This window comes from Macrobrachium nipponense, chromosome 18 (assembly GCF_015104395.2).
Source record: "Macrobrachium nipponense isolate FS-2020 chromosome 18, ASM1510439v2, whole genome shotgun sequence".
Lineage (NCBI taxonomy): Eukaryota > Metazoa > Arthropoda > Malacostraca > Decapoda > Palaemonidae > Macrobrachium > Macrobrachium nipponense.
Window position 1 is genome coordinate 60,865,912 of NC_087211.1, and position 12,335 is coordinate 60,878,246.

At 36.3% G+C, this 12,335-nt stretch overlaps 1 protein-coding gene across 1 annotated transcript; it reads right to left on the bottom strand.

The window, feature by feature from the left end:
• Window positions 1-205: 205 nt before the first annotated feature.
• On the bottom strand, window positions 206-7,263 carry LOC135197095 (gastrula zinc finger protein XlCGF57.1-like). The gene is made up of 2 exons (XM_064224055.1): window positions 6,921-7,263; window positions 206-2,561 (listed from the first exon to the last, which is right to left on the bottom strand). The coding sequence occupies exon 2, from the start codon at window positions 1,750-1,752 to the stop codon at window positions 370-372; it is 1,383 nt and encodes a 460-aa protein (XP_064080125.1). The 5' UTR covers window positions 1,753-2,561; window positions 6,921-7,263; the 3' UTR covers window positions 206-369.
• Window positions 7,264-12,335: the final 5,072 nt, after the last annotated feature.

Genomic DNA, 12,335 nt, shown 5'->3' on the forward strand with positions numbered 1-12,335 from the left:
GTACATATAGGGTTCACAAAAATGCTTCAAGACTCTCATTTAGAAAATGCTCCTTATCCACAGGCAAAGGATTTTTTTCTGCTAGCTTTTCACATTTTGTTTATATATTTATATCTTTACCAGATTTATTTGCAAAAAAAACCAAAAAATGTTCCTTGGGTGACTTTACATACAAGCTGTCATTATTTATTTGTCAGGAAAAAAATTCTGTCATGTTAGCAGGAAATAAATTACTTTTATCCCTTTTGACTAACATGAGTTTGAAACTACTGTGAATTCTTCCACGAAATACAGAAAAGGGACTTTTTCCTCTGTAAGACCAGATCAACTTAAGACTATTTTTTATGAAACTATACTTTTCTGGATTCCCTATGACTTCTCTTCACTGTGACTACTCATGTGACTTCTGAGATTACTTTTCTGAGAAAAGGCTTTCCCACATTTCAAGCAACTAAATGGCTTCTCTCCTGTATGAATCCTCATATGATCAGTGAGATGAATCTTCTGAGAAAATGCCTTTGTACATTCGTTGCATTTAAATGGTTTCTCTCCAGTATGACTAACCATATGACTCCTCAGATATCTTTTCAAAGAGAATGCTTTCCCACATTCACTACAGCTGAACGGCTTTTCATCAGTGTGAATTCTAATATGTTTTTTAAGATCATTCTTCTGATAATATGCTTTCCCACAATGCATACACTGAAATGCCTTCTCTACGTCATGGCTATTCATGTGACTTATGAGGTGACCCTTCTTATAAAAAGCGTCCCCACATTCAGTACATATGAATGGTTTCTCTCCCGTATGGGTCCTCATGTGATCTGTTAGATTACTCTTTTGAGAAAATGCCTTTTCACACTCACTACAGGCGAATGGCTTCTCTCCTGTGTGAATCCTCACATGCCTTGTCAAATCTTTTTTACGAGAGAATGCTTTCCCACAGTCTGTGCATAAGAACGGCCTCTCTCCAGTGTGACTGATCATGTGGGTCCTGAGGTCACTTTTCTGAGAAAATGCTTTGTCACATTCACAGCACCTGAACGGCTTCTCTCCGGTGTGAACTCTCAAATGATCTGTAAGAATACTTTTCAGAGAAAACGACTTCTCACATTCAGTGCATCCGAATGGCTTTTCCCCGGTGTGAATTCGCATATGATTTGTAAGAATACTTTTCTTTGAAAATGTTTTCCCACATTCGCTGCATCTGAACGGCCTCATGCCAGTATGACTGTTCATATGGATTTTAAGGTAACTTTTCTGAGAAAATGCTTTACCACATTCTGTGCACTTGAATGGCCTTTCTCCTGTATGAGTCCTTATATGATCAGTGAGGATACTCTTCCGAGAAAACGATTTCCAGCATTCGCTGCACTTGAAAGGCTTTTCCGCAGATTGAATTTTCTCATGCGATTTAACACTGCCTTCCTGACAAACAGGTATGCTACATTCATCTTGAATACCTGTCCATATAAAGACACCTCCTTCTGTCTTAATTTCCTTTCTGCAAGCTAAGGGATCTTCATTTACTGATGGATCAATTGCGTATGAATACTTCACATCATCTTCATTGGACTCGTACAATTCTGGTTCAGTCTTGATTTCTACTGATGGATCCCAAGACAGAGAGCTATCATTACTGGCTGTGTTAATGCCCCCCAAGTTTTCATTTTCATGACTAACAGGAGAGGTTGATGATGAACCTTCAATTTCACCTTTTGAAGGAAATTCTACAGAAAGTTCTTTATTCATTTCAGCTGATTTTACAGTCTTTCAATACTCTACAAAATGGAATTTACCCAAGAACTTCATATCTACAAGATGAGAGTTAACCAGTAGGATATTATATTTTAGAAGAAAAGATAGCTAACACATAACAAATGCAATTGCTCCCAACTGCCCATCTCTAAAGAAGTAAGAAGTGCTATATGTATTAATAATTTTCTTCCATAAGAGATTTACTTTCTACAAAAGATGGGTGAAGTAAGAGCTACTTTAACAGTTTGTTTACAAAAGAGAGCTAACTTCATACATAATATTTTCCTACATACAATAAATTCAGAGCACACTGTAATTTCTTTGATAATCATTCTCACTAACTGAACAGGATCAACTTAGCTCAAAATTAATACACACATCATTTCTCGGGCTACATCTGATCAATGAGGCTGTAATGGATAATAGGAATGGCCACCATAACTACCTCGCTCATTATCTTTACAGAAGAGCTTGTTGCATTCAGTAAACAATACTGCTCAACAAGAAATTACTAAGATGCATGTTTTACGAGTGCAGAGCAATAACTGCATTTTAAAGGAGTACTGTAGTCATGTCATGGCTAATGCAAAACAAATATCATGAACTGGAATCTTATTGGAAGAAAGAAAGTCATGGTACAATAATCCACTGCTGCTAATTTACCTGGTACTATTGGTTAACCGCAGCTTTGCTTTACAATGGACATCCATTCACAATAGTACATGACCTTTACAAAAGCAGAATCTTCAGGTGTTTCCATATCCTTGAAGCCAGGAACTGACGATTAGTATGGAAGGAGAGGCCTGAAATAAGAGAATGTGGCACGTGATAAAAAAAAAACAGCAAAAATGAAAACATTCCATTCAAAACTTTAATATGAACTGCCTATAATAAGTTGAGCAATATCACTCAACAGACAATTGTTTAATAAGTAGTGTAACATGAGCAAAAGCAAACATTATTGCAGCACCACTATTGTACTCCAGTCAGTTTCATATCTCATAAATATGAGTAATATAGAGTAATTTCCCTGTCATGGATTACTGTGGTGTCATATTCTCTATACACACATCTAAAAAGGATGAATAACAAGATATTGATTGTATCTTAATTGTCTTTCCACATGCCATGTGTGTAAGCAATTTATTTTCCTTAAACATGTACTGTACTCTAAAAACCCAGCATGTGGTGTTATATGCATGCTGGGTTTTCTATTTGTGGTGTCATCTGTGTTGAATTTTCTATTTACAGTAACAGCAGTGGTTATTAACAGTAGGCAAGGCCTAGTTTTACTAAATTGAGGTGTCTAATTTACCATCTAATCTGCATGGCATACTAATGGGGACAATGAAGGGTCTTTGCTACTTCTCTGCATGGATTTTTATTTTTCACATGACATTCCCCCTATGGCCTCTTCCAATTCCCTTACATGAAGATTTTCCTGGTTCCAGTTACCTCTATGCACTTGAAGTGTGACTCATTAGTACAGTACAATTAACTTAAATCTAATAAAGAAAACTTTGACTCCACTGTATACAAATTTAAAAGATTGAAAGGAAAACACAATAAAATAAAGGGATAAAATTTTTGTTTTGTTTCAAAGGATCACACTAATACCTGATAACCTACGCTCCTTCGACATGAGATCTTATGAGGTTGGGGATGAGAATTTGAAAATTCCTTAAGGCTACAGTGCCCACACTCATTAAAAATGAAGGGTTGTCATGAAACAATAAAATTCCTATTTCAAAACAGCTCTCACTGACACTAGCCAATATCTAGTTCGGCAGTGGCTGCTTTGTGTGCTTTATGTTTCCAAAGTGACCGTAATAGTTTAGGAAATTCAGAATATGTACAGTAATTTGCATTTTTATTGACACAGTGGCACCTAATCTCACTTCATTTTTTTACTTATAAGATGTATACAAAGTCTGGGGGAAAAATATCATACATTTGTGTTTTTGCTTTTCCAAGGGATGCAATGTGCTTATTTATTTTGCTGATTAAAAGTTCTAACTACAATGAACCGGCCATACGTTGTTAAATTTACACATAAAAAGCACATTTCCAAAACAAAAGAATCCTTCTTTGTTCATCTGGCAAACACTTGCTCAGAAATTCCCAAATATTTTTTTACATAGTGTAACTGCTTACAGATACGAACTGCACCTGTATTACAGACTAAACAATCCACACTACTGAACATCATTGTTAACCAAATGTATAAAACTAGTTCCTTGCACAATTTTTTAAAAAGTGATTGGGACATCTTTGTTCCATTGTGTAACTACAACTGTATGTGTGCTAAAGAATATAGAAAATTCTTAATAAAATATCTACAAAAAGTTTGGGTGTATTTTTTTATGTGACTATACCATGTTTTTTTGTTACACTGTACAAGCATAAGCCTTGAAATTCTAAAATTTGGGGTTAAAAAAGGTGCAACTGCCTCTGCCTTACCACCTCTGCATGTCATGGGTTTGAAATAGTATAGCTGATTACAGCAATACATACCAATGGGATTTTGAGATTCTGACTCAGACTAAAATGTCCTGAGTCACAGCAACCCCATCCACTGGGGCCTCACAAAAGTTTGTTGTATTCAAGGTACGATGTCAAAATTTACTATTGTGTATACATTATCTAACAAGGTCTTGTGTGTTGCAATGTAGTATTTATTTCATTGTTGCTTATTTTGTAATCTGCAAGGTGAGATTTTATGATGTAATTATTTGTTTAGTCTGTCCATGCGTTAACTTAGTCCAGTATGCATCTCTGTATTTCAATCAAGTTTTATGAAATTCAAGGGCACACTATGTTAGAGGGGGAGTGCCAAACTGCCCAGGTGCACCCCAGTACCCCAAGTCAAGTTTGGTTGGGTAAAGTTAGACTAAGATGCAGACCTACCCTTGTCAGTGCATTCTGCCTTCCATATGTTTAAGCTTTATCATTTACATTTTGAATGCTACTGGTTACATAACTGGTAACACTGAAGACTACTACTGTACTGCAACCCCCTCTGGCTAAGTAGATACCAGTTTAAGTGGAAAACAGGTGCTGTATCTAGTACCAACCCTTAGCCCAAAAAGAGCCTTTATTAGGCTCAGAGGTCTGATTAAACTAATCTTTTATCCTATCTAGTTAAGTTAAGTATATCTTAGTTTTACCAGACCACTGAGATGATTAACAGCTCTGCTAGGGCTGGCCCAAAGAATTAGATATTTTTACGTGACTAAGAACCAATTGGTCACCTAGCAACGGGACCTACAGCTTATTGTGGGATCTGGCTTCATTATATCGAGAAATGAATTTTTATCACCAGAAATAAATTCAATGGTCTTTAATTTTCACCACCTAAAAAGCCCAAGATTTTGACTGGAGTCCTTTCATAGTACGAACTGGATATTGGTACGCCAGCTGTATCCCTGATTGCGATAGATATTGGTACGGCAGTGAATTGAGGATGCGTGAACCCTTGTTTACCGCGGCTGCCTCAGGCATATCAGTGACAGCAAGAAAATGACGACCTAGCAACGTGAACGGACAGCAAGAAAATGACGACCTAGCAACGTGAACCATGTAATAATACATCAGTTTTCGCTGAAAAACAGATAAGTTTCAGGTTTCAACAAGCTGAAAAAGGCAACAGACGTCTACGAAGAGTCAAACTTCCAGAGATTGTATATCCGTAGGTCACGAACGATTGAATCGGCCCTGAAAAGAGCTCCGAAGAGAGGAGATTCGAAGAAGATTTGAAGCTTAGTACTTCCAATATAGGAAACATACTGTTAATATAGACCTGATTTGAATGATTACTTTCGATTAAATAGGCTGTTTACCACAGGATCGACATGGTAGTTTTCCTTACTACCATGAATACAGCAGAGCACAATTTCTGTGTAATTCAAGTCTTCTTTGAATCTCCTCTTCGGAGCTCTTTTCAGGGCCGATTCGATCGTTCGTGACCTACAGATACTTTACAATTTCTGGATGTTTGACTCTTCGTAGACGTCTATTGCTTTTTTCAGCTCGTTGAAACCTGAAAACATCTGTTTTTCGGGGAAAACTGATGTATTATTACACAGTTCAGAGGAGATTCAAAGAAAATATGAAGTACACAGATAGATTAGTTTAGTTTTATTTTTCATGTATGTATATACTAATCAAAATCTAAATATAATAGGCTATTTAAATATTATTGTGATTTTTTATATTTTTATTTACTGTCAAAATGTTTTGGTGCCTTGGTGAATTGAACATGTTCATCGAAACACTTCAGTTCGACTATTATTACTACTGTCGCTGATCTTCTGGTGCCGTGCCTATAGCTCTTAGCAACAGTGTACAACAACTGCTGCATGATTAGCAAACTGCCGTACCTACAGCAAGTCAATAGCGCAATACGGCACCACAGACAGAATCTGACGTACCCCCACTACCTACACTAGGCTATGTTTATTTGCACGGCAGGAAGTCTGAAATTGACGCATGCGCAATTCAATGCCTTACCAGTATCTATTGCAATCAGGGATACGGCTGCCGCACCAATGTCCTGTGCCTTCATAGTAATTGTTAGGTAACTAGGTAGAAACATAAAAACAAGCAATGTGCATCAGCAGTAACCCCAGCAGTCAAAATGACGAAATTTCCCCTTAGGTCCCAACCTAACCTGATTCTAAAAGTGTGGTTCCTCAAGGGGCGGGGGGGGGGTCCCATTACTGTCAGACAGGGGATAGCAGGCTACTTCTAACAGAAAGAAACAATTATAATTTTATCGGGATACCATCAAAATGGGGTAAACTAACCTAACCTTTCCTAGAAACCCAGGTCCTGACCTAACCAAAACTTGCCTACCTAACCTCACTTAGGGCGCTGTGCCTTGACCTGGACGGGGATGCTTCGCCACCAAACATAGGAGAAAATGGATTTACTCTAGGTACCTAGCTTTCGTTCGGAGGTTATCCTGCTCTGCAAACAGCCTAACCTTCCCTTAACCTAGCCCTAGTATTTTAAATTTTACTTACTAGTAATACCAAAATGGGCAACTGTCCTGACTTGGCTAAGGTCACATCTGAAGTATAGGTAGGTACCTAGTATATAGCTATAGGGCTAGATAGGTAGTACCCCATAGGTAGTATACTATAGAAGGGTCTCTAACTTACCAGCGGTCTACACTAGGTAATCGTAATTCGCTAAAGGAACGATGATGCTGTCCAAATTTCTTAATTAAGCTTGACACGACAGCTGTTATTGTAGTATGTGTTGGTCGTAACTATCACTTCCGATAACGGATTAAAGAAATGGGTTGTTTTCATCAGACGTTGCTGCCTTGTTGTTGTGATAGTAGTAGTAGTAGGGTAGTGAGGATCTCTCAATCCTGAGGAGGGCAATGTCTTTGCATCGTCTCTCCTAAATATATCGAATATAGGGTATTTCTACAGCAGCAGTCGGCACGGACGGCAAGGAACGTAACCGCGGATACGACATCCACTAGGGATTGGGGTGTCCAATGTATTTCGCCATGTTTAGTACTGGCCCCTGGGGGTTTAATTACAGTCGTCCGAATAAATATTACTTAAAATTCTTGTTCAGTAGGTAAAACTGCATAGAAAAGCCGCAACTGCCATAGTCTAGGCCGCCGCGGATAAGTACCCTAGATCTACCAATTGTTTTTATTTTTATACTTTTGATGATAAATTTCCTATGATCAGCAGTGCTAAGGAGTCAAGAGTAATGCATCTTTTTTTTCTTTTTTTTTTTTTTTTTTTTTTTTTTTTTTTTTTTTTTTTTTTTTTTTTTTTTTTAGCTGATAGGTAAGATGGGTGAAAGAAGGGTGAGGGCAGTTAGCTAGCTAACCGTGGTAGGGAATAGTTTGGAAAGTTAAGTATACTTGGTAAGAGTAAGGTGAAGTGTGGTTTATCCACAATTATATTTAGGTAAGGGTACAATTTTCTAACTAATATTAACATAATACAATAATGATTATACATTATATTGGCATGGTGAATTGTACAGATTACATATTGTGAATTTTATTACATAATATAATCATATTTAATAAAGTTCCAATTTTCTAACTCTAAACTTAATTTTAATTATCATAATATTTTTTGCATTATATCTACATAGTAAATTCTACAAATTACTTTTTCACAAGACATTTCTTAACAGTATAATGGTCGAGGTTCATCGCGATGAATATTTGAAGATACTCCTCCACCATCTGTGGTCTGTGATATGTTTGGGTCAAGGTTTCTCTCTTCTGCCTCTGATTCTTCTGCTATTTCACTATTGTATTGAAGTAGTTTCCTCCATATATTGGTTGCCAGTCTGTATAATCTCTGATTAATTGGTTCTACTTTGTATTTTTTATGCATTTGTTCTATATTTAGATCGTCATCTTCTTGATTGTTTCTCACTGCAGACCTTAGTATCTTATTTTGGAATTTTTGTAATGCACTTATATTGGAAGTCGATGCTAAGCACGTGGGTATTGGTGGATATTCCATTATTGGTCTGATTAGGCTCTTGTAGAAATGGATTTTGATAGTTGTGTTCATATTCCTAAACCTTTTCAGCTTTGTATTTTGTGTTCTTGCTATCCTTAGCCTTTCTCTCACATGTTTTGATATTCCTCTTTGTCCGAATTGCATTCCTAGTACTTTGTACTTTTAGTAAAATTCATTGGTTGTTGGTCTAACATTATTTGTGCAGGTTTGTATGCAGACACCGATACTAGTTGGAATTTAGATTTATTTGTCTTTATCTTCCACCTCTTTTCAAATTGATTTATTCTTTCAATTTGGTTCATTGTTTTTTGTGCTACTTGCCTTTTCAAATTTGGGTCCCTTCTCCTTGTACGTTTTTCTGGGCGTATAACTATTTGAGTTGTATCATCTGCAAAGCAGACATCAGTACAGTACTCTGGTGGTGGAGTCACATCTAATGTATATAATATGAATATTGTTGGACTGAGTACAGACCCTTGTGAGACTCCACTTAGTAACGGGAATGGATTCCCTATGTAATTTTGTGACTTGATTGCTGCTGTTCGATCTTTGAATTTTCTCAAAAATGCCTGGAAGGTTGAGATGTAATATTTTGCATTGAAGTCCTTGTAGCCATACTCTGTCAAATGCCATATCTCTACATATTAGGTTGCATAGGTATCTTCTTCTTTGTGACAGTGTAATGCTCTCATATATTGTTGCTATTGCAATCTGGGTTCCTCTTCCTTTTCTAAATCCATATTGATTTTTATTGTGTAGCTGATTACCTTCTAGGAACAACACTAATCTGTCGTTAATAATTTTTTCAAATATTTTGCTAGGTATTTTTAGTAATGATATTAATTGGTCTATAATTCTCTACCTGACACGTATCTTTTTCTGGTTTGGGTATCAAAATCATTATTGCATTCTTGAATATAATTGGAAAATATCCCATTGAGAGAGCCCAATTGTATATTTCTCTTAGTTTTTCAAGAGCAATATCAGGTAAATTCTGAATTATGATCTTGTTAATTCCACTTCTTTCCTGGTGCTTTGTGTTTAAAATCTTTAATGATTATTATTTTGATTTCCCATAACTCCATTCTCCTTCATTAATTCTGTTAATGACATCTGCATGATGCGGATTCGTTCTGTGTCTATGTTGTTCAATGAATTCATTGACTATTGTCTCATGCTGGTTGTCGAAATTTTGGTTGTCCTGCGTTATCTGGAATATTTCCTGCCAGTAGGCCTTTGGCAGTACTTCTTTCTCTTGGTCATCATATATTTTCTCATTCCTATGCTTTATGTATGGCGATGTATTCGTTTTGCTTCCCATCAGTCTTGCAACGGAGTTCCAGAAATGTTTTGGGTTATTGTACTGTATTTGTGTATTTTTTTATCAAGTCTCCCCAATTTTGATGATATAATCTTGAGTTCTCTTGTACTAACTGTTCTTGTAATGATACACATCTCATCAATGTGTTGTTGCAATCTGTTATAAGTACTGTGTTTTGGATGTTGTTGTAGTGCCATTGTATCAATTTTAACTTATCACTACTAATGGGGTGTGGAAGTGTTGTGTATTTAATTATGGGTATATGATTTTTTATGGCTTCCTCTATATTTTTATACCATTCTTCAAGTTCCTCGTTTACTATTTCTTTCGTTATTTCTATTTCATTTGAATTTTTTGTTGGTTTTCTTCTAATTTTTCCTTCTATTTCATTTTTGAAGCCCTCCCAGCTTGCTCTTTTTATATTTGGTATTTCTAAGGGTGGAATCATTATTGGATTTGTTGACAATGTAATTACATTGGTATATGATCGGAGGAGGTTGCTGGCCTTCTTGTAATGGCAATATTGAGGTGAATTTTGTTATTTCCTTATACTATATCTGGCTTTCTTTTCTGTTATTTGCTACGAAAGTATCAAAATCAGGTCCTAAGTGTATGATATACTTTATATTCATTAATTTGACTATTTCTTTACCTGTGTAATTAGATTGCCTATATCCAAATAGTTGGTGTCTGGCATTTAAACCTGCAATGAGGTAGGTAGGTTCTCTCCTGTTCATTACATCTGGAAGTTGAAAATAATGTCTCCTTGGCGGCTTGTAAGCTGTAGCGATCACTATTGGTCCTTTGCTACTTTGAATTTGGACTGCTAAAAAGTCGTCTTGGAAATCGTCTATTATCTTACGTCTAATATTATTCTTGATTGCTATTGCTATTCCTGCAAAGGGTTCATCTGCAAAGTTTGGCGTATATGTATTATATCCAAACATTTTCATAGTTTCATTTCGTTTCATACCATGCTCATTGATTAATATTATGTCGGGGTCTTCTTCTCTATATATATTGTATAATTCAAATTTCTTTGGTTTTCCAAGATTTCACGTTGTGTTGAATTATCTTAATTCTTCGCAGAGTCGAGTCCATTTGAGTTACAGTGGTCAAATAATTGTGTTCTTCTTCTTTCATTTTCCCGTTTTCTGGTATTCTTGGCTACTGGCGTAGTATTTTTTTATGCTGAAGTTTTCCCTGTGGATTTTGTAAAATGGGAGAACTGGAGAAATCCTAGAAGCTTAGTAGTGAGGCTTGTTTTTCTTCTGTTAATTGATGTTGCGTTTCTTATAGATTACTGATGCGTCCTGGGCGATGAATTGGTGAGTTCGAGTCCGAATTGGGCTCATTTCCAGGTATTAAAGTCTTCATCTGATGAGGAGTCGTCTTCTGAGCTCTCTGCTGTGTTTTCTTCATATTGTGTGCAGTCTTGCATATCCTGTTGTATATTCTGAGTTGCTTGTAAATCTTCTGCTTTGTTTGTACTGTTTTCTTGTCTTTTGTTCCTTTTCATGGTGCTTGCTATCATGTCTATTGTTTCTTAAGAGAAGTGTATTGTGGGTAAATTGTTATCTGCTAATATGTTGTTTATTACTGAGGGGTAGAATCCTTCTTGGCGCAGCCCCAGTTTTATTGCTAAATTTGTTATAATCATGATTCTTGCCCCTTCTTGTATTCTACTTATATTATTCTGGATGTTATTTGCATTAGCCTGGCAATTTCCCGTATTGGAGGCTGTAACTTTGGCGTAACTTGTACCGTTGTATGTCCTTCCTCACGGGGCATTTCGCTGCTAAAGTTCAATATTGTTGATTGCAGTTGACACATTTTTTGTTTTTTCTTTACATTCTCTGTATGTATGATCATGTGATGAACATTCAGAGCATATTTTATGGTTTTTATCCTTAGGGCATTCCTTGCACAGATGCTCATAAGAGTAACATCTGTAGCAAAAGGACAAATTTACAAATATATCCTCTTCAATATGTTGACTTGGAATATATTGGTAGGCTATAAATAATCCTCTTTCCATGGCTCTCTCTGCCATCTTCGGTGTTTTTCAAACTTTATTTTCATGACGTGGGAATTGGTTTGGATTTTTATCACCTCATCCACTGCGGCCCATTCGTTTTTCCTTGCAATGCTGTCTTTAAGGTCGTTTTCTCCGTATTCTGCCGTAGTAGCGTCTAGGTATTTTGCTACTATAGTTTTCATGGAATTTATTTATTCTGGGGGCGGTATTATATATATAATATATGTGATTATATATAATGTATATATATATATATATATATAAATAGTATAATGTGGCCCGCAGTGGATGAGGTGATAAAAATCCAAACCAATTCCCACGTCATGAAAATAAAGTTTGAAAAACACCGAAGATGGCAGAGAGAGCCATGGAAAGAGGATTATTTATAGCCTACCAATATATTCCAAGTCAACATATTGAAGAGGATATATTTGTAAATTTGTCCTTTTGCTACAGATGTTACTCTTATGAGCATCTGTGCAAGGAATGCCCTAAGGATAAAAACCATAAAATATGCTCTGAATGTTCATCACATGATCATACATACAGAGAATGTAAAGAAAAAACAAAAAATGTGTCAACTGCAATCAACAATATTGAACTTTAGCAGCGAAATGCCCCGTGAGGAAGGACATACAACGGTACAAGTTACGCCAAAGTTACAGCCTCTAATACGGGAAATTGCCAGGCTAATGCAAATAACATCCAG

Coding starts and splice junctions, on each gene's coding strand:
- LOC135197095 (XM_064224055.1), bottom strand. CDS start 1,752: ATGAATAAAGAACTTTCTGTAGAATTTCCTTCAAAAGGTGAAATTGAA.